The sequence below is a fragment of the Nomascus leucogenys genome, chromosome 6 (genome assembly GCF_006542625.1).
Source record: "Nomascus leucogenys isolate Asia chromosome 6, Asia_NLE_v1, whole genome shotgun sequence".
NCBI lineage: Eukaryota > Metazoa > Chordata > Mammalia > Primates > Hylobatidae > Nomascus > Nomascus leucogenys.
Genome location: NC_044386.1, coordinates 104,527,280 through 104,548,691, shown reverse-complemented (window position 1 = coordinate 104,548,691; position 21,412 = coordinate 104,527,280). Strand labels below are relative to the sequence as shown.

At 40.0% G+C, this 21,412-nt stretch overlaps 1 protein-coding gene across 1 annotated transcript in view; it reads right to left on the bottom strand.

Moving 5' to 3' along the window:
* The window catches only part of AKAP13 (A-kinase anchoring protein 13), a 335,978-nt gene that overhangs the window by 34,874 nt on the left and 279,692 nt on the right, over positions 1-21,412 (bottom strand). Inside the window, exons 16-17 of the mRNA XM_030814959.1 lie at positions 16,517-16,691; positions 2,167-2,234 (exon numbers count right to left, since the gene is read on the bottom strand). Of these exons, the coding sequence (XP_030670819.1) occupies positions 2,167-2,234; positions 16,517-16,691 (243 nt within the window). The remainder of the gene's footprint in view (positions 1-2,166; positions 2,235-16,516; positions 16,692-21,412) is intronic.

Genomic DNA, 21,412 nt, shown 5'->3' with positions numbered 1-21,412 from the left:
CCTCACTCAAGGCAGTGACTGGCACCCCTTTCTCATTTATAGTAACTGTCTGCCTGTCCATCTTCCCCAATAGATTGCTGGTGCCTTAAGGGCAGTGTCTTTTGACTTTTGCATTTCATTTCCAGCAACTAGCATTTATAAGGTGCTAAATTATTGGGTAAAATAATAATTTTAGTTAAGAATTTTGTTGTAGCCATGTAGCAAAAATACTTTGAGAAATTACAGATTGAAGCAATTAATTAGATAAATCATTAGAAGAAACAGGTTACTTCCTATTTAAAATGAAATTCCAGGCAGGGTGCGGTGACTCACACCTGTAATCCCAGCACTTTGGGAGGCCGAGAAGGGTGGATCACCTAAGGTCAGGAGTTCGAGACCAGCCCAACCAACATGGTGAAACCCTGTCTCAACTAAAAATATAAAAATTAGCTGGGCATGGTGACAGGCGCCTGTAATCTCAGCTACTTGGGAGGCTGAGGCAAGAGAATTGCTTGAACCCGGGAGGCGGAGGTTGCAGTGAGCCAAGAATGCGCCATTGCACTCCAGCCTGGGTGACAGAGTGAGACTCTGTCTCTAAAATAAAATAAAATTCCCCTTTTAGGTTATATTCTCTTATATGGGAGATGCTGTATCTCTATCATGATCATTCTGTTTAAACTAGTACATTCACAACAACTGAGTCTTACCAGAGATCACAAACTCAAATGACTATAGTGTCGGCAGGTAACAAATGACAGAAGCAAGCTGGGGTGGGGTGGGGTGTGGGAAGGCAGTGGTGGCCTGGAACTGCCATATCCTGTCTAAAGGAGGCAGCATCACTCAGCTCCAGCCATCCCTCCCTCCCTCCCTGTGAGGTGCTCAGGCTCCACTGACGGAGGGGACTCCTGCCCTCAGCCTGCTTAATGAGTTTGGAGCTTATATTCTAGTGGGGGGAAGATACAGACCATAAGAAATCTATATAATAATAAATAAAGATGAGTAAATACAGACTCTAAGAAGGTGATAAATACTATGGAAAAAAGGAAAAACTAGGAGTGCTGGGTACAGGGAAATATCAGGGAGCCGAGGGTTATAAATCTTCCAATTTTTTCAGGAGAACTTAAGAATCCAAACTGATATAAAATGTGATTTTGAAAGAGCTGTACTAACTCACATTTTAAAAATACTACATGAGCCAAACAAAATACATGTCCAAGGGCTAAAGAAGATCTGGGCTATCCTATTTTTTGCCATTTTGACGCTAGTTTTAGTGCTTCTCAAAGTGAGGTCCTCGGACTATCAGCATCATCTGAGAACTTACTAGAAATGCAAATTCCTGGACTCTCCCTCAGAATCTGAAACTCTGGGAGTGGGGCTCAGTAAGTTGTCTTTCAATAAGCCCTTGAGTTGATTCTGATGCACATTCCAGATTGAGGTCATGGCACTAGATAACTGTGTTTGGTGACTGATGAAGTACACAGCTCATTAATCATCTGTGTTGACATAGTTGGAAAGCACTCCTTTGACAAGGAATGAAGAGACACTTACAGGTGACTAGGACATTGAAAACCTCACAGGCTACCTAAAAGGTATGGCCCCAACTCACACTGTTTTTTTAAGGGCCACTGGAAAAGCATGATTACATAGCATACATACTCAGGGCAGATACCACCATAAAACAGGCACTTTCTATTCTTACGTCATGTGATCAGAGCCACCTGTATTACGTACCTGAGGAGAAAAGTGCTACCAGACAGGCTGGGGCTAACTGTAACACCCTCCCCACCCCCACCAGCAGGTCAATGCCCCTGACCTCCACCTGCTGCCCTGATGGTCCTGAAGGAGGAAGACAGGTGTATGGACAGCAGGGTAGGCCTGCAGACATAGTTAAGAAGAAAACCACTTTAAGAGCAACACGGAAATATTAAAATCACCAAGAAATGTATATTGAACCTGAAGAAGTTCTGAAAGCATTTTCTTTTCTGAAAGTCTAATTCCCCAGTGTTACTTAAGAGGAGGACTGATTGCTTAAGAGAAAAAATACTTTCGTTATAATTTATTCTCAAACTTGGTACCAAATGATTAAAATAAACAAAATCCACCACAACCTCAACTCTCCCAACTCCCGAGGATTTTGTTGGTTTAAACCCTTTTATTTTAAGCCTTCTTTTAGCCAGAAAGTCTTACCTTCATTTTGACCTTTGCACAGGAGGCTAGACTTTCTCGGCAGCCTTTGTGGACAAAAGCACTGCAATCTGAAAAGAAAGCAAACCCAAGGTCACATGGACAAAGCAAACAGATCCCAGATTCTGAGTTTCCACTGCTGCCATAAGTGGCCTCTGAATTTCAAACTGAAGTCACTCACATGTGAGAATGTGACTAACTGAAATTACAGATTGCAGTCCTCTTCTAGGAAGCAGGTCTGTGATGTTATTTGGAGGAGGAAAAACACGAGCAGATGTGATTTCTTTTTTTTTTTTTTTTTTTTTTTCGGTGTTCGTGTCTTTATTTGGAGACTGGGAGACAGATTACAGCTTAATGAGAGGAACAATGACTCAAGTGATCTGATTGGAAGGGTGAGTTTCCTGCTGGCCCTTAGGGAGCGACAGATGTGATTTCTAATTAACAAAAACTAGTAAGTCTGCAACTTTTCAGACAGGAAGCTGAGAGGCTACCAAAACTAAAAGTGAAAGTGTCTGCTATCGATGTGTAAGTCTAAATTACAAATAAATACATTAATAAAGCCCCTAACAGGGGTTGCAAAATTTGTATGACTGTAATAAAGCACAGAATATAAAATCTGAAAAGCTTAACTACGCTGGACTTTTTGCAACCCATTCTCTGACACAGGAACCACACACGAAAGGTCACTGAAAGCCCCACGTCCACCTCTGGGAACTGTGACTTAAGAGAAAATGGAGACTTCTTGAAAGATAAAGCAGAGACCACAATTTGGCAAGGACAGCATTTTATCTCAATTCCTTTACTTTTCACTCCCTTGGCCTACAAGGGCCACTGACGTAAAAACCCAGGCCTCTGTGTCTCAGAAGGCTTACCATCAGCTCTCAGCGCTGCTATAAAGTCACATAACAGAACTGTTCCAGGAAGCCAGAGGTAAAGCAGAAACAAATGAAAGATCTGTCTGTGGGGACACTCAAGGAGACACTCTCATGGGAAGGGCTCACTCAGGAAATAAACCACAGATACCATTCACTAGGCAATGCCTCACAGACTGATTCGGGAAGCATCACAGGTCCTGTCTACATCAACTCACCAGTTAAGGGCCAACATCTCTTTTAGCCCAGACATATGGATTTGTCAGGGACTGGAGTGATGATGGGGAGAGGAGGAAACCAGAAAGGCGACTACTAGAATCCCAGACCTCAAAGGCCTTTTCCATTCCTTTTGTAACACTTCCTTTAACACCCACTTGGTTCACAGGTCTCCTCCTTAATACCACCGGCACAGTGTATCGAGACTCTCTTAGGTTTTTCTCTATCCCCTCTCTGGGGCAGGGACCATTCACCCACTGCTGAATCTTCAATTAAGCCTCTCTAGCATAGTGCCTGGCTCATGCATCCTATTCAAATGCTCCTCTGTAGGCCCTACTATGCCTATTTAAACTAAAATTAGATGAATGCCCTGACACAGCCTTGATTATAGTATGTCAAACATCAATTTAGTAACACAAAAGGACAAACAGCTGTCAAACTAAATTTGACGTAGGTCCTGGCTCTGCTTATTAGTATGACCCTAGTACAAGTCCCTTCTCAACAGGCCCCCGTTTCCTCATCTATAAAATTAAAAAGGAGGAATCACATTTTCCCCCAAGTTCCCTCTGCTGTGATTCTATCAGATGGTAATAAGTGAGTTTCAGGCTGCTGGACCCACAGCAAGAAGCATAACAAAGTGGTCGAGGCAAATGGCTTTATTTATTTTCTAGTAAGCCAAAATGTGTTTCTGCCCATCCTCACGAGCACTATTCTTACTCAGGGTGTATGGTGCGCCCCCTCTCCTCTGCCACAGAGATGCCTGGGACTTGCAGCTGGCATGTTCCTTTCTGGTTTCTTCCCCTCCCATTAGTTGATCCATCATCTCCTTCCCATGCACAGACTTGAAAGCTCACCCCACCCAAACGCTTTCTCTTCACAAATCCCCACTCAGCTAAAGTCTTTCAAATACATCATCTTTAAGTCCATTTCTCTTTCCATTCTACAGAAAAAGTATAAAAAGACTATGAGCAGGCAAAGTCAATGATTAGTAGATCTATGTTTTTCAGCATGCTGAATCCTCAATATATAATGCTGAAGAGAATAAAGCAAATTACAAAATGAGAGGTACTGTATGGTAGTATTTATGTAGGCTAAAAACAAAAACAAATTATATGTTGTTTATGTATGAGAATAAATTATAAAACACAGACTACAAATGCACTGAATTCATGACAGTGCTTGTCCTTGGGGAGGAAGGAAGATGCATGGGGCAGGGAAACAAAGGGGAATCTGAACTTAACCATAATGGTTTCTTAAAAAGTGAAACAATCTGAAGCCATCTGACAGAATGTTACTATGTGTTCATTTTGAATCATGGACACATACCTGTTAAATTACCTATGTATAATACTTTGTATTAACATTTTTCAAAATTTAAAAAAAAATTTAATTTTTAAAAAATCATCACACTCTAATGTCGTTCAAAGTTCCTTGGATTTGCTTATAAACATTTCCATATCCTTTTGCATAATCCATTTATCGCATCTTGTGATAACTTAAAAATAAGATTTTATTGTCTTATAATCCAGTTACAAAAGTATATTTTTTTCTTTTGTTTTATTGAAAATCTATAATATTTTAGGCACCTAAGGGCAACACAGGAGGTGGTAGATTTGCTGGAGAACCAGCTAATTCTGATCTGCAAAAGTGACCAAGAACACTATGGGCAGAATTTGTTTCCAAGTTCTGTTCTTTCTGTTCCTTTCTTTCCCAACCAGTTCCAAAACCCTACAGAGATTTAAGCAATGATGATTTTTAAGGGAGTGGCACTATCACTTTTAAAAAGGTTTCAGCAATATTCAAACTCTCAGGCCAGTGTTTGAGTGTCTGAGATGAACATAAAAGCAGAAAAAAATCATTTAAAATGTGCTTCTAGTAAAGAACTTTTCACATAAATTCACTTGTAATTAATTGAAACATGTCCCCAAACCCACAATCCAGCTGGAAGTTTAACACGCTCTATATTATGCTCATGAGTCTTGTCTTAGTGATAGTTTGCATGGACATCTCCTTAACATGCTGAAGTACCTACGTGAAAAACACTCAACTTGTTTCCAAGTCGTCCTGGACTCAATTCACAGTGACAGTTTTAGTGCTCTGTGTGGGTGATTTAGAAACTTCAGCCCCACTGACATCAGCCAAAGTCATGAGATTACAATCTTACTCTCTGTTTGGGAAAACAGAAAATTACCAAGAACACAAGAATTGAAGACAAATCTAATACATTTTTAAGCTCTCTGCCACAAACCATACCATGTTGTTATGAAGATCAGAGAATAATTATCTGGCCTTTTATTTATTTATTTGATAGATTTCCTAATAGCAGTAGGCAATATGCTTTCATTTTAAAAAATTCTTCAAAAAGGTCTCAGCACAGTGGTTTATGGGAACAGAGTTGATCCTTAATCGGATTCCTCTGCACTTAAAACAAACGGCCCAGCCTTCAACTTCTTTCTTTGCTACAAGGAGGCATCAAACCAAAGAAAATGAAGTTAAACCCACATGACTGGAAACTATCATCTATCTATTGCTGTATCTTTTTTTTAACCCATGCCACCAACCACCACAGATCTTTGGCGAATGGTTACATACTGTGTGTTTTTTATCTTTCGGAAGAAAAATAAAACAAACCATTAGCAAGGCTAACTTAAAAAAATCAACTTTATACAATGATAAGAGGAGTGGCCATGCCAAACTGAAATGAAATGACAGAATATCAAAGGACTGCCTACACAGAAATGAGCCACCTTTGTGAGCTGAGTCATATGCAGCCAGGGCTCTGACAAAAGAGGTCTTCCAGTACTTCAGTCCACTGATCATCATTTGGGAATAGGCTGAAGACTTCTGACTGTTCTGCCTACAGATGTGAGCAGCAAAATCTAACTGGGAAAAATGACCTGATCCTTCTCCAGGACACGAGTTGAGGAATTACCTTTATGGATAGAAATGTACAACTTTCTCCTATCATTTCAACTCTAACCAAGAAAATGAAAATAAAACAAAAAACAGTTAAATATGAGCAAATTTAGAAATGCATGCTACAAAATTCTTTCTGCAACTTTAAACTTCTTGTTTAAAATCTTTAACAAGGGCAACATGCCAAAACCCCACCTCTACAAAAAACACAAAAATTAGCTGGGTATGGTGATGTATGCCTATAGCACCAGCTACTTAGGAGGCTGAGGCAGGAGGATCACTTGAGCCTGGGAGGTCAAGGCTGTAGTGAGCCATGATCACGCCACTCCACTCCAGCCTGGGCAACACAGTGAGACCCTATCTCTTAAAAAAAATTATTTTATATATATATATATATATGTATTTTTGTTTTGTTTTGTTTTTTGTTTTTTTGGGATGGAGTCTTGCTCTGTCACCCAAGCTGGAGTGCAGTGGTACAATCTTGGCTCACTGCAACCTCTGCCTCCTGGGTTCAAGCAATTCTGCTGTCTCAGCCTCCTGAGTAGCTGGGATTACTGGTCCATGCCACTATGCCTGACTAATTTTTTGTATTTTTAGTAAAGATGGTATTTCACCATGTTGGCCAGGCTGGTCTCAAACTCCTAACCTCAGGTAATCCACCTGCCTCAGCCTTCCAAAGTGCTGGGATCACAGGCATGAGCCACTGCACCTGGCCAATAAATAAAATCTTTGGGGGATTTGAGACATCGCCCTATCTGGACTAAGAGTGCTTATATGCAAAAGGCATGTGAGATGTTCTTGGTAGCTGGTGTAATAACCACAGTGCTGATGTACAGAACAAGAGGAAAGCCACAAAAAAGAGCCAAATCATCTCGGCTGAGGTAGCCCCAGCAGCAGGTTTCGTAAGAACACTGGTAAACAAAAATGAAACAGAATGAAAGTGTTCTGCTTAAAAAAGAATTGCCTTTATTGCTTAGGGTCTTTTTTTTACCTTCCTTTTCCCTAAGTAATAAACTTCCTTCCTTTAATCAACTATATGTATTTTATTCTCTCATATAAGCAATGAACTATAAATGCCAGAAAACTGTCTGTCTAGAGAGCAACTTTCCTGATGAAATCAGAAGCAAAATCTAACCATCACACACATTCTAAATTCTTATGTTTCCTACTTAGATTGCAGCTGGTTTACTTGCTTATTTTTTATGTAAAAGAAACATCCTACCACGAAAGTACTGAAATGCTGCTAGCACAACAGAAAATAAATCAGCAATAATCTCAGTATCATTTTACATCTGTTTAAAGCAAGCAAAACAGAACCACTGGCAAGACCCCAAACCTGAACATAACAAATTCCTTATTCTGAAAGACCCCACTAAGTCACTAAGCTTTTCAAAGAACAAATTATTTGTGGCAGCTGGAAAGAACAGCTGATTATTCAAGGACAGCTTTACATAATAGAGAAACAAGAGTTGAAAAGACATTCCCTTATTAACCCTGTTAAAGTCACCTAATCCTAAAGCAAGAGTAGAGTTTTGGCTGAGATAAAAAGTCCCAGTTTCTTGTATAAACCATCATAATATATCATCATGATGGACTATATGGCTGATCTTTCTAACCACAAGTCAAAGGTGACTAGGCAGTGCTGAGGGTATGAAGCTCTAGCCAGGGGTCAGCCAAACAAGATTACACTTAACCACAATGGGAAGCCACTGTCCCCTAAGAGCACAAAGGTTTCCTAGGAGGTAAATGACTAACTGCATGGACGCTACATTTCCTATGACTCCTGGGAAGATCTCGGACATGAGAGGCGATGGAGGGAAGTGACAAAAGATTCTGGGTCCCCAAATTACTCATATTTTCTACTTCCTGCCAAGATAACACATGGGACTTCATACATACAAACATTCAGCTTCTTCAGGAAGCTGAAGATAACAGCCTATTACTTTGGTTCCTTTGAGAAAATGACTACATACTATTTTGTTGCTTTCAATCCTTCTCACTCTCTTTTGTTTTTCTGAGTCAGAATCTTGCTGTGTCGCCCAGGCTGAAGTGCAATGGCACGATCTTTGGCTCACTATAACCTCCGCCTCCTGGGTTCAAGCAGTTCTCCTGCCTCAGCCTCCCGAGTAGCTGGGGATTACAAGCACCCGCCACAACGCCCAGCTAATTTTTTGTATTTTTAGTAGAGATGGGGTTTCACCATGTTGGTCAGGCTGGTCTTGAATGCCTGACCTCGTGATCCTCCTACCTTGGCCCTCTGAAGTGCTGGGATTATAGGCGTGAGCCACCGTGCCTGGCCTACCCCCTTCTTTTTGCAAGAGGCAGGCTGTAGACCGTCTTACATAAACCTTAATGCTGTCACCAGATGTTGAGACTATTTCTACATTACTTCTGGAGTAAAGTGGTATGCAAATTAAAGAATGTATTTTTGAAACTTAGGTGCATATTAGGGTAACAGTCAAGCCCAACTTAAACTATTCCTTTTTGCTGTCTGATTCTTTTCAGTTTAAACCTCAAATACAGCCAGGCGCGGTGGCTCACGCCTGTAATCCCAACACTTTGGGAGCCTTAGGAGGGTGGATCACCTGAGGTCAGGAGTTCAAGACCAGCCTGGCCAATATGGTGAAACCCCAACTCTAATAAAAATACAAAAACAATTAGCCAGGTGTGGTGGCGTGTTCCTGTAGTCCCAGCTACTTGGGAGACTGAGGCAGAAGAATTACTTGAACCTGGGAGGAGGAGGTTGCAGTGAGCCGAGATTGCGCCACTGTACTCCAGCCTAGGTGACAGAGTGAGACTCCATCTCAAACAAACAAAAAACAAACAAACAAAAAACCCTCAAATATGTTAACTCTTTTTCCTGGTTTTTGCTGAGCAGGTAGAACTAAGATAATCTCTGATGTTTGATTAGATCAAGCCATTACCAAAAATCAAAGAACAACTAGCAAAGTTTATTATGACCCCTGTCCCCACTGACAGACTTCCCAAACAGAAAAGACTTTAGTCTAGTGATAACACACTGGACTTCATGAAATGACGTGCCTCCAGAAAAAGCAAATTCCTTGGGTGACTTCATATTAAAAAAAGTCCCATTCCACTTATAAACACTATTAGCACAGAACTGATAGCCAATCCACTATTTCACTGGTTTTCCAAAATACTAGAAAAACTCTAAAAAGTCTTATATGAAATAAAATATTAATATACTGTGTTCAAATATGTAAAATAGTACAGATTTATTTTGAGTTGCAATTTTAATATTTACTTTCAAAGTTAATGAGAACAATGAAGTAGCTGTGATGAACTAAAAAATGTGAGATCAGAGGTACATGACATTTGCAATTCACTTATCTACCATAACCTCTAATTTCTTTCTATATTTAATTTTGAGTACATGATACAGAGAACATCTTAACATTCTTCATGTAGATAAATAACCAATATTAGCAGTTTATTTTTTTAATGGCTTGCCTTGCAATCACAGTATAATCTTCAATTAATTAGAGATGGAAAAATGAGTAGGTAGGCTGATAGCTAAAGCTAGTATGTTGATGTTAAAATTTGGGAATTACACCTTTAAGAATGTATGTTTTTATGTAGTTTTAAATATACATAAATTCAGAAATCTGTGGAGCTTCCAAACACCTGACATCCTGAAAGCTACTGCCCTATCCATTAAACTATTTAATTACTACACAGAAGTGTGGCTGAGAATCTCAGACTCTCAAACCTTTCATACAGCTTTCCCCAGTCAATACCAAACCCTACACAAGTGATTTTCCATGGGTACCTCTGGCATCATTGGGCAATGGAAGTCTCCAAGAGGTAACCCAGATCTTGCTCTCCGGAGGTGGTTCTAGCACATACGACACTGATAGCATAAGGAGTCTAATAACGTGTGGTGTCCTAGCTATGTGTGCTTCATCATCCAGGGAGTCCAGTAAAAGAGAATTTCTATTATGTTTAACTAGAAGACATATCAAGAAAGCAAAAATGGGCTTAGGATGCCTGTGCATTCTCCTACATTAACTGAATATTTTTGCTATCTGATAAATTTATTATATGCCAGTTACAGGTTTAATTCTGAGTGATAGTCTAATGTAGACAAAGACTTAATACAGCCAAAGAGGGCAAATTTCAACTATTTGTAACCTAGAAATAATGTATATACACAAGTCAATGGCAATACGAGGCTAAATATACACTGGCATATATTAGACAACTTCTTTTAGCCTAAACTTAAAATTGCAAAATTAGCTGGAGCTAGTCATGGAAAGGTACAGCCATTCATTATAACCATAAACCAATGGTTCTTAAATCTATTGTCCTCTATAGCACAAGATTCTTTGGGTCTTCAAAAAGATTGTCTATAACTTTCAACCTTAAATCTCCTGATAATGTTTTACATCACAATACAGTACTGAGAGTTGGTAGATCAACTATACTACTTCTGATTCAAGCTGGTGCTATCAATAACAGTGGTAGAACAACTGTCCTTAAGGCTTATAAGCTTACTCTGTTCTGGTAGTAATTCTGCTTTGTCCATTAAATTCTCAAATCAAATACCAACCTATTTTGTGCCTTCATCAGAGATCAGCTGATAAATAACTAGAAAAACCTTTGAAACTATCAGTGGTCCAATATTTACATTTTGTTTTTAGACATACAAATAATATGTAAGCACATTCTTTAAAAATTCAAACAATATCAAAGAATAAAATAAAGAGTCCTCTTCAACTCCTTTTCTCTTTATTTCTCTTTTTTCAGATTGTTAACAGTGTGGTGTATAGCCTTTCAGATATTTTTGTAAAAAGAATTTTTTTTTTTTTGAGATGGAGTTTCACTCTTGGTGCCCAGGCTGAAGTGCAGTGGTGTGATCTCAGCTCACTGCAACCTCTGCCTCCCGGGTTCAAGCAATTCTCCTGCCTCAGCCTCCTGAGTAGCTGGGATTACAGGCGTGCACCACCAGGCCCGGCTAATTTTTTGTTTTTTAGTAGAGATGGGGTTTCACCATGTTGCCCAGCCTGGTCTCGAACTCCTGACCTCAGGTGTTCTGCCTGCCTCAGCCTCCCAAAGTGCAGGGATTACAGCTGTGAGCCACCATGCCTGGCCTATTTTTGTAAATTTATATAAACTGTTTGTTTTCCATGAACTAGGATCATGCTGTATATACTGTTCTATTTACTGACTTTTCAACTCATCAAAATGTCTTGGAGAGCTCCGTCTGCACCTGCAAATCTCTCCCAGGGCTTGGCACATTATGGTCCTTGGGCTGAATTAGGCCCATAGCCTGTATTCGTAATTTTTTTTTTTTTTTTTTTTTTTTTTTTGAGACAAGGTCTCGCTCTGTTGCCCAGGCTGGAGTGCAGTGGCTTGATCTCGGCTCACTGCAACCTCTGTCTCCTGGGTTCGAGAGATTCTCCTCCCTCAGCCTCCCAAGTAGCTGGGATTACAGGCGTAAACCACCATGCCCAGCTAATTTTTGTATTTTTAGTAGAGATGGAGTAGACCACCATGTTCGCCAGGCTGGTCTCAAACTCCTGACCTCAAGTGATCTACCTGCCTAGGCCTCCCAAATTGCTGGGATTACAGGCATGAGGCACCGTGCCTGGCCCTTATATTCTTTCTTTAGTATCAGCCTATCCATCTATATACTATACAAAATATACTATATTTTATGGATGGATATTTAAATTGCTTTCAATTTTTCCAGAATATAAACAATGTTACAATAAATAAGTACCAAGGATCATACTTTAGAATTCCTTTTTTTAAGCCACTGTGGGTGCCTGGCTCATATTGATATTCAATAAATATTTGTTGACAAACTGCTTTTGAATGAATCACACATCAAACACAGTAGCTTGCAGAATTCAGTCAAATGAACTTTGTTGATTGACTTCATATAAGATCAAGGAGTTAAGGGTATAATTACTGATGATTAAATGTAAAAAATAAATCCAGTGTGAAGTCATTAAGATTTTCTAGACTGAAGCTCTCCCCTTACTAATGCAGACAACAGAGTAGAAGCCATCTTCTTCCTTTACAAACAATTATAAATCAGGACAATATGCTGAAATATTTGAAAAACTCCATGAATACCTTTCAATGACTATTTCCATGCTTTAAATTTTACTCAGTTGTTTTTAAATCTACCCATTAGTTGTTACGTCTTTTTCTTCCATTATAGATTCTCTTCGTTTCATCCTTTTAGTAATTTTATTTATTTTTTTGAGATGGAGTCTCGCTATGTCGCCCAGACTGAAGTGCAGTGGCGTGACCTCAGCTCACTGCAACCTCCGCCTCCCGGGTTCAAGAGATGCTCCTGCCTCACCCTACTGAGTGGCTGGGATTACAGGCGCACGCCACCACGCCTGGCTAATTTTTGTATTTTTAGTAGAGACAGGGTTTCACCATGTTGGTCAGGCTGGTCTTGAACTCCTGACCTCGTGATCCACCCACCTCAGCCTCCCAAAGTGCTGGGATTACAGGCATGAGCCACCGCGCCTGGCCCCTCTTAGTGATTTTCAACATCTCTTGCTTATACATCCCCTAATTCTTCCTTATGGTGATTTACTTCCTTATGTGGCATCTATGTATCTTTTATTGTGAGCTCGGCTTCATAGGATTTTTTTCCTCCTGTGGTAGCCTTGGGTATACTGATTTGTCAACCTAATCCAATGGAGCAGTTCTACATCTGCTACAGGCTGGGTCCCTCAAGGATCTGTCATTCCTAAACTGGAATTTCATGAAACCTCTTGTGAAAGTTTCTTAGCCTGAAGTTCCAGCACATACAGACGGTGTAAACTTGGACTCCAGATTCATCAATTCTCACTGAGGGACCTAGGGAGACTGCAAGGTTCCTTTCTGCTTCTGAAGGCCAGTGGGTAGAATTTTTCAAGGCCCTTCATCATTGATGTTAGTCTTAAAACAGCGTTTCTTATACAGGGGTCTCAGTTCCAGCTCCCACTACATACCCTGAGGCCACATATCTTGACCCCAAATAAGGGCGCATGCTCTTTACTGCTCTGAGTTCCCTCAGGAATTTTCTATTTGGCAGGTTCAGCTATGTATTAATTTTTTTAAAAATATATTTTATTTAGCATTTTATATTTTATAGCAGAAGGCAGGTATCTAGTCTGCTTTACTGATTAAGTTCCCCGAATATTAATTTCATACTGTCAGTCAAGAAATATAGCCTCTTCCCATTTTTCTGAGATCAGGGCTCTCCAAAAGAAGAACTGGCACACTGCAAGGAGGGATGTAAAAAACGATCCCCTGGAACACAGGAGGAAGATTTTACAGCTCTTATTTAAAATGACTTCTTAACGTAGAAGAAAAATTGAGTTAACGTCTAATTGACACGCGGGTGCCTCGCTCAGTCTTTATGTTAGGCAGCCTCACTTTATATGTGACACTAGAGGTTTCTTAAGGAGCGGGGTGTTCTTCACTCAGGAGATGGGCTAGGCATGCATAATCCACATTTGTTTACTTTCAGCATGTTGTGATGAATGGAAACATACAGGTACCCAATAAAGTGGGCTTATGGATTACATTACCTGGTTTCAACTAAAATCAAATGAAAATGATGAGTTACACAAATTCCTTCAAAGAAGTCATGAATCAAAGACAATACTAATCATACTAATAACTAACCAGAGAACAAGAAAATGGCAATTCTGAGACTTCTCTTATTTCTAGAATGAGCTCTCTGAAAGTATGGCATAGTAGGACTCGTATGTAATTTTTATGTTATGTATGTATCCTATGTGAGTATGCTAAAAATGTTTTAATAATAGGTGAACATGCTATAAAATGCTTGGTGATTACTGCTCTAGGCAACCAGGTCATTCCAGTACTAAGAGGCTAACTGTGTCCAGTGGCTAAAAAACTAAACTACAGACCTTCGACTGGTGTCCCAGAAGAGTCCTATTAGAACCTGGGTTCCAAAATAAACACTGGAGGAGTACTGAACAGTGACAGTCTCTCGTTTCCCAGAGGTTACAGGAAATTATTATTATGTGGTAGTGGCTCTCAACGGTCTGGTAAGTCACAAGTGAAGGATGACATTAATGTGTGTGATCTCTGCCCACAAGGATGCATGAGGATTTGGGTGAGAGCTCTCATGGTTTTTTGTTACTTTTGAAAAACTAGGACAGTAAAACAAATAGTGTTGCTGACTACTTTGGGGATATAACATCCATAAAAATCATTTTACATGAATGTGTGTCATAAAGTCAGTCATTTCAAAAAGTCATAGGAACTGTAGCATAGATTAGACAGGCTGTGGGCTGTGTGCTAGCTGTAACTCCACTCATTCTCTTCCATGCAAGAAAGTGAGTGGAAATCATCATAGAAGTAACTTCCAATCTGTCCAAATATACGTTTTGTTGTTTTTTTTTTTGAGATGGAGTCTCACCCTGTTGCCCAGGCTGCAGTGCAATGGCACGATCTCGGCGCACTGCAACCTCCCCCTCCCAGGTTCAAGCGATTCTCCTGCCTCAGCCTCCCGAGTAGTTGAGGTTACAGGCACGTGTCACCAAGCCCAGCTAATTTTGTATTTTTAGTAGAGACGGGGTTTTGCCATGTTGGCCAGGCTGGTTTTGAATTCCTGTCTTCAGGTGATCCGCTCACCTCAGCCTCCCAAAGTGCTATGATTACAGTCGTGAGCCACCACATCTGGCCCAAATACACTTTTAAACATTTCAAATTTCTACCAGGCACAGTGGTGCATGCCTAATACCAGCTACTCAAGAGGCTGGCTGAGCCGGAAGATCACTTGATGTCAGGAGGTCAAGACAGCCTGGGCAACTAGCAAGACCCTGTCTCCAAAAAAAAAAAAAAAAAAATCAGATTTCAGTAAGTTAACTACTTTTAGTAAGAAATTACTTGGGATATCCAACATAAATGACTGAAAACAAGATTTCAGGACATCATGGTCTGAGAGTTGCTCCTTAACATCTGAATTTGTCACCATTTTGTCTGAACTGGTTATAGATATAATATCATGTTAATTACCTCAGCCTTCCGGGTGACTGGGCTGGCCCTGGGCTGGCTGGAACTCCAGACTGTCACCTCTGACCACAAGCAGCCACCTTGATTTACCCTGGTATGCTCTACAAATACTACTTCTTATCCGTGCACTGACAAAATTTTGAGATGCACTGCCTTAGAGCAAAAACGTGCAAATTATGGTCTGTGGGCTAAATGTGGCTTGAAGCCTAATTTTGTATAGCCCGTGAGCTAAGAATAATTTTTACATTTTAAATAGTTTTTAAAAATCAAAAAACTATTACATAACAAAAATTTTATGAAATTCAAATTTCAGTATCCATAAGTGAAGTTCTATTGGAATCACACTCATTGGTTTATGTATTGTCTATGGCTACTTTTGCACTGCAACTGCAGAGTTCAAGAATTGTGACAGAGACCATGTGGGTCACGACATCTAAGATACTTTTTATCTGGTCTTGTACAGAAAAAGTTAAGCAACTCCTGCCTGAGAATGTCTTATCAAAACCAGGAACAATGCTCAGTTAGCAGACTTGGCTTTCAGCAGGTCAGCACAGAATGTCTCTGAGCTCGGAGGTGCTCTCCCTTGGCCATCACTATGGCTTAATGTTGGTAATGGTTGAAGCATATACCAAAGTAATAGAATAAAAATGAGCACATATGATCTAACAGAAGACCACTGAGTAGCTTTAGGGTTTGGGGCTATGGATAATTTTGATGCTGACACAGACTTTTAAAACGTGGAGTGGTTTAGAGATCATAGAACAGAGTGCAGATGCTCCTCATCCTTTCAATGAGGCTACATCCACATAAACCCATGGTAAGTTGAAAATACTGTAAGTCAAAAATGCATTTAAATACACCTAACCTTCTGGACATCATAGCTTAGCCTGGCCTATCTTAAACATGCTCAAACACTTATATTAGACTATAGTTGGCCAAAATTATGTAGCACAAAGCCAGTTTTATGATAAAGCATTGACTATCTCATGTAATTTAGTGAATACTGCACTAAATGTGAAAAACAAAATGAGTGTACAGGTACTCAAAGTACAGTTTCTACTGAATGTGTATTGCTTTTGAACCACTGTAAAGTTAAAAAAACTGTTAAGTTGAACCATCTTAACTTGACTGTATTTGAAATTGGGGCTGTCTGAAAAAAATATAGGCTGTATGTTACATATCTAGAATTTCTTTTATCATGTCTAAAGAAAGATATAAAAAGGGTTACTTCTCCAAATGAATGAGGAACAGATAAGGAGTGGGGACAGGAAACTAGAAATGAGCTTTCCTGAGCCAAGAGAGTTCCATCTTATGAGAAGAAGCGTGTCTCTTACTTGCACAAGTATAGGCATCTTTGTTGGTGAAGGGCTTCATGCACTGGCTACAGCTGATGGGACCCACAACAGGAATGGAACTGAAAGTGTGCCCATTGACAGTCTTCTTATCTTTCTCCTTGTCTTTAGAATCTTTCTCCTTCTCCTTAATCTTATCTTTTTCTTTTTCCTTTTCCTGCTGAAGAAAAGAAAAGAATGCACAGTTAATTGAACACTGGAGGGCCTTCTCCTTATCTGGGCACCCAGATGGCATGTGGTCAACGGTGGCTGGTGACTATTTTGGACAGGAGTGAGAAACAAAGTTCTGGGCAAAGTGGTTTTTTTGTTTTTTTTGTTTTGTTTTGTTTTAAATTAAGGTGTTGGCATGCAAGCTACATTAGAAAATTCACACGAAAACTGGGCAGGCGGAACAGTTCTGGCAGTGGCTTATTCATTGGTTACTTCTACCGACAGACACAATACCCAAGGGCCAGCACTGCAAGGAGGCTTCTGATGCCTCAGCACAGCCCTTCCTCAGCTGGCTACAGCACAGTCCACACAGGAAGAGAGCCATGGGTTTAGGGCCAGCTTTAGGCAGAGGGCAGAAAAAAGGGTGGTAGCAATTCTGGGATCAGCCTAAGGGAGAGAAAGATGCCTGGGTGGCATGAAAAATTACCGAGGCTCCTCTCTAACTTTCTCACATCAATCGCATATCCCTAAGTGACGGAGTACCTATGAAGTTTCCTCCTTTACTCTAGTTAGAAATATTAAATATGCCCCACATATACATTTTCAGTTTCTGCTAACTAGAAATTTTAAGGTTTATAAATATTAACTTTGCCCTAATTTTCAAACTGGCAAGAGGAGCCTCATAAGAAGGGGAGGCTGGAAAACCGTACAGTGGTTAAGAATATGGACAATGGTACCAGACCTCGGTTCAGATTCAGGTACTACTACTACTACTGCCACCACCACCACTACCACCACTACTACTACTCGGTAATAGCGTGACCCTAGGTAAATTATTTCTCTGAGCCTTAGTTTTCTCATTTCTCAAATGGGAATAATCACAAAAGTACCCATCTCATATGTTTTTTAAAACATATGACAATTAGGTGAGATAATACATTTCTAAAGCATTTTGTACGGTGCCTGGCACACAGTGAATACACAATAACACTTAGCAATATTATTAATTATTCATAATTTACTGGAAATGAGTTTCATTAGCTCATTATTCTCCTAAGCCAACACAGAAAGGTATTGCTTGCGGTAAGGGAAAGGAAGTTTTGATGTGAGCGGGGAAGATAGAAGAAATAGGGGAGTGGCTAAAGGACAACGGCGCAGGGCAGGGAGGATAGGAGAATGCACGGATGACAGGAAGGAGCCTTGTCAATAATTTTTCTCAAAAACCACCTTTGTTGTTCCTCAAGCTAGTTACCAACAGGGTCACTTCCTTTAAGAAAACAGGGTCCCAGGAAAAGGAAGTCCCAAGGCTTAGTAGCTCACTCCTCTACCCTGAGTACCTAGGGGTGCAGGAAGTCAGGAAAAGCAGGCAGTGTCCCTAGGTTGGAAAGATAAGCTTCCTACACCGTGCTCTGACCTCTTTTGTGAAATTCCTTTCTTTCCTGTGGTCTTCCCTCACTTGTCAGTGTGGCAACAGAAACTGATACTCATCTTGTGTTTCCTGTGTGCCCAGCCACTGCCCAGGTGCTTCTACTTACTGAGCAGGCCATAACCGGGCCAGGTACAAAGCACAGGGCACACCAGCAAATGAGAGATCAGACTGGGTGAACAGTGGGGGCACCGGGCTGGGAGTCAGGAGCTCTAAGTGCCAGATTACGTTGGCCATGTCACCTCAAGAATACTGCAGGAATGTCAGAAATGTTCTAGAGACAGACTGAAAGCAGAGGACTCATATGACATCAAGCCTCAATCTAAGAGAGGTTGTTATCAAAGCTTACACAGTCATGAAGAGGAATGGAAAGGAATTCAAACCTTGAAAACCTGAAGAACTACTGATGAGTGGTGGGTCCTTAATTAAATATCTAAAGCAGTCAGGGACATTTCAGGTAGACACCATCCTTAGGAGGCCAGGACCATGGGGATGTAACCATGCTCTCCATAAAAGGTCCTTTGGAAGCACTGTTTGGCAGAGTACTTGGCTGGCTAATCAGTATCAAAGAAATAATTTCCTTTCAAACCAACTGGACTACAAAGAACTACCATTCACAGGGTAGGAGGTTTTACCTATTACCAATACTATTGTTATGTCCTAAAAAAAATCCAGGAAAATGGGTGTCCCAAGTCAGTGATCGTGACAACTACTAAATGCCTTACATTTTGAATCAATGTCTTCTACATACATCATTTCGTCTGACTCAATAACTCTGAAGTGGGCAGGGTGAGCATTATGCTTCCCATTTTACAACGTACAGGATAAAGATAATAAATAACGGCTAAAAATCTGAACAGTTACTACATGCTAAGCACTGTAATAAGCAATTTACATGTATTTTCTCACAACAACCCAATGATAATACTAGGTATTATCTCCATTTTACATCTGAAGAGATTGAAGCTTAGAGATGTTTAATAATGCATTTGAGGCCACACGCCAATAACTGCTCAAGCTGAAATTAAGATTCAGATCTGGCTGACTGTAAAGCTCAGCTCTCACACACTGCACTATGCTGCCAGGGACTGGAGAGGTTGGTTGACTTGCAAAAGGTCACACAACAGATGATCAGCACAGTCAAAATGGGAACCCAGGTCTTCTGACTTTCTGTTCAGAACCCATCCACTGTAATGAAATGGTAAATAATTGCTAGATCTATGATCATGTGAAGTCTTTTGTTAATCAAATACATATAATGAACATCTAAGAGCCAAATTACTACACTTTTGAACTATAAAAAACAATGAGAGAGGAAGGGAGAAAAACTCCTTCACTTTACAAAACAGGAAGCTGTTCTGAGTGAAAATTGGTAATCGCTAAAGTACATAAAACTTTAGTAATAATCAACAACTAAATTTGGGTTTTTTCAAATAATTTCTTTCTTTTAACTAAATTTTGCTAAAGTTTTTTCCATGCATAAAATGTTAAATGGAAAAGCATCTGATTTTTTTGCTCAGGAAAGTTAAATTATACTTCAATCGTTTAAAAAATTTTTTTATGGCAATCAGCTTATCCTCTCAAGCCTTGCAATGCTCTTCCAACCTGAATAAATAAGAAATAGCTTCCTTTTCCAACAATCCAAATTAGTTCTTCCCAGGATAGAAACAAAACAAAACAACCAACTCCACTGGCTCTGTGTTTACTAGAATTTAGTGCTTTAAAGAAGTCAGGCTCTTACCTCCCCATGCTTTGGTCCTATGAATCTCACTGTTATGTGGGGTACTTCATGAAACCGACCCCATTTTATCGACATGACTTGACCCCCATGCCAGGAAACGTGCTCTCACAGAAGCAGGGGCGCATGCCGTCGGGGCAGAGCTCAGCAGCTTTGAGCTGCCATTAGTGAAATCGTAAGAGGAAGCCAGAGACTGGTTGAGAAAGGGAAGGAGGGAGGGCTGCTGCTTGTTTCCTTAAGACAGTCTTAACTGTTTGAATGCTGCTGGTAAAGCCAACAACCCTTGTTACAAAGGATACAGGAAATGAAACAAGACCTCACTCCCCCCAAAAACAGTGTGTGTGGACCGTGCTTAAGCAGCAATATAAGAACTCTAGCAAGGTTTGAGGCCAAGTTTTTACATGGGAAGTTAAGGAACACATCTTATCTATTTTAAAGTAGACTCCTCATTTTATAAAATGCAGTGAGTTTCATAAGAAAACTTTTTAGTGAAGTCACCTGGTGTAAAGTGGTGACTAGTTATTTTCTGAAGTTTGACTTTTCCATGTTTAACAACTGGCAAAATGCTTTAGCTGTGTGCTGGGGAAACAGGCTAACGGTATTTAACAGGGATAGATGGAGGTAACAACTGCACTAGGACACTATCAAAGGTGATTCTTCACTTTTCCAAAAATACCGCTTTATACATGTAATTACAATAAAAAGAACACTCTGGACAACTGTGAAAACATGATATGATCGAACAACTGTCATGTTACAGATCTTTAATCAAAGAAGGAATGAGAACTATATTTAAAATTAAGTCTTTGTAAACACTACTCTAGGAGGCACTTCTGAAAGGCCGATGGGTACAGCTCTTTTTTATACAGACCACAGGACCTAGGAGCTGTAACTGAATGTCCTGTTACAAAGTCATGTAGTATACTTGCAGCTGTGCAGGAATTTAACCTGTGCACTCAAAAATACCTACTTCAAATCAAATAGATTTGTCTAAAACATTTCTAACCACCTCTTGTTTGTCTACAAAGAGGAACGCTTAGTATTAGGTTGGTGCAAAAGTAACTGCGGTTTAGAAAAAAAAATAAACAGTGTGATGGGATGGTTTGAAGAGGGTCATCCCACACTCCCTTTGTAAACTCCAACGCCATGCATAGCAGTGTTTAAATACTCTGTAACATGCAAAATTACTTAGCAGGAAACAGCACTATCTCTCAAAGATACTAAGACAAAAGCAGAAACTGTCAGTCTTCCTGCTATACTTCCTGTTTAGCACCCACCCCCGCCCCATCTTCCACAAACACATTCAATATATTTATCTAATCTAATCACTTATGCCAGTCGGTGATAATTTTCAAAAGGACATAGGATCAAGGACTCAATTTCTTAAGTTTATATACAAAACTCAGTGCTTCAGACAAAATATGTTACCCTCCTAGGAATGTGAACAGTTTACTGCCTACTGGCTTTTGGCTTCTTTGGACATGTTTAAGAACTGTTTATCATCACAATTATACAACTGAATGGAATATATCTAGGTTAATCACTATAACCTATTTTCATAAAG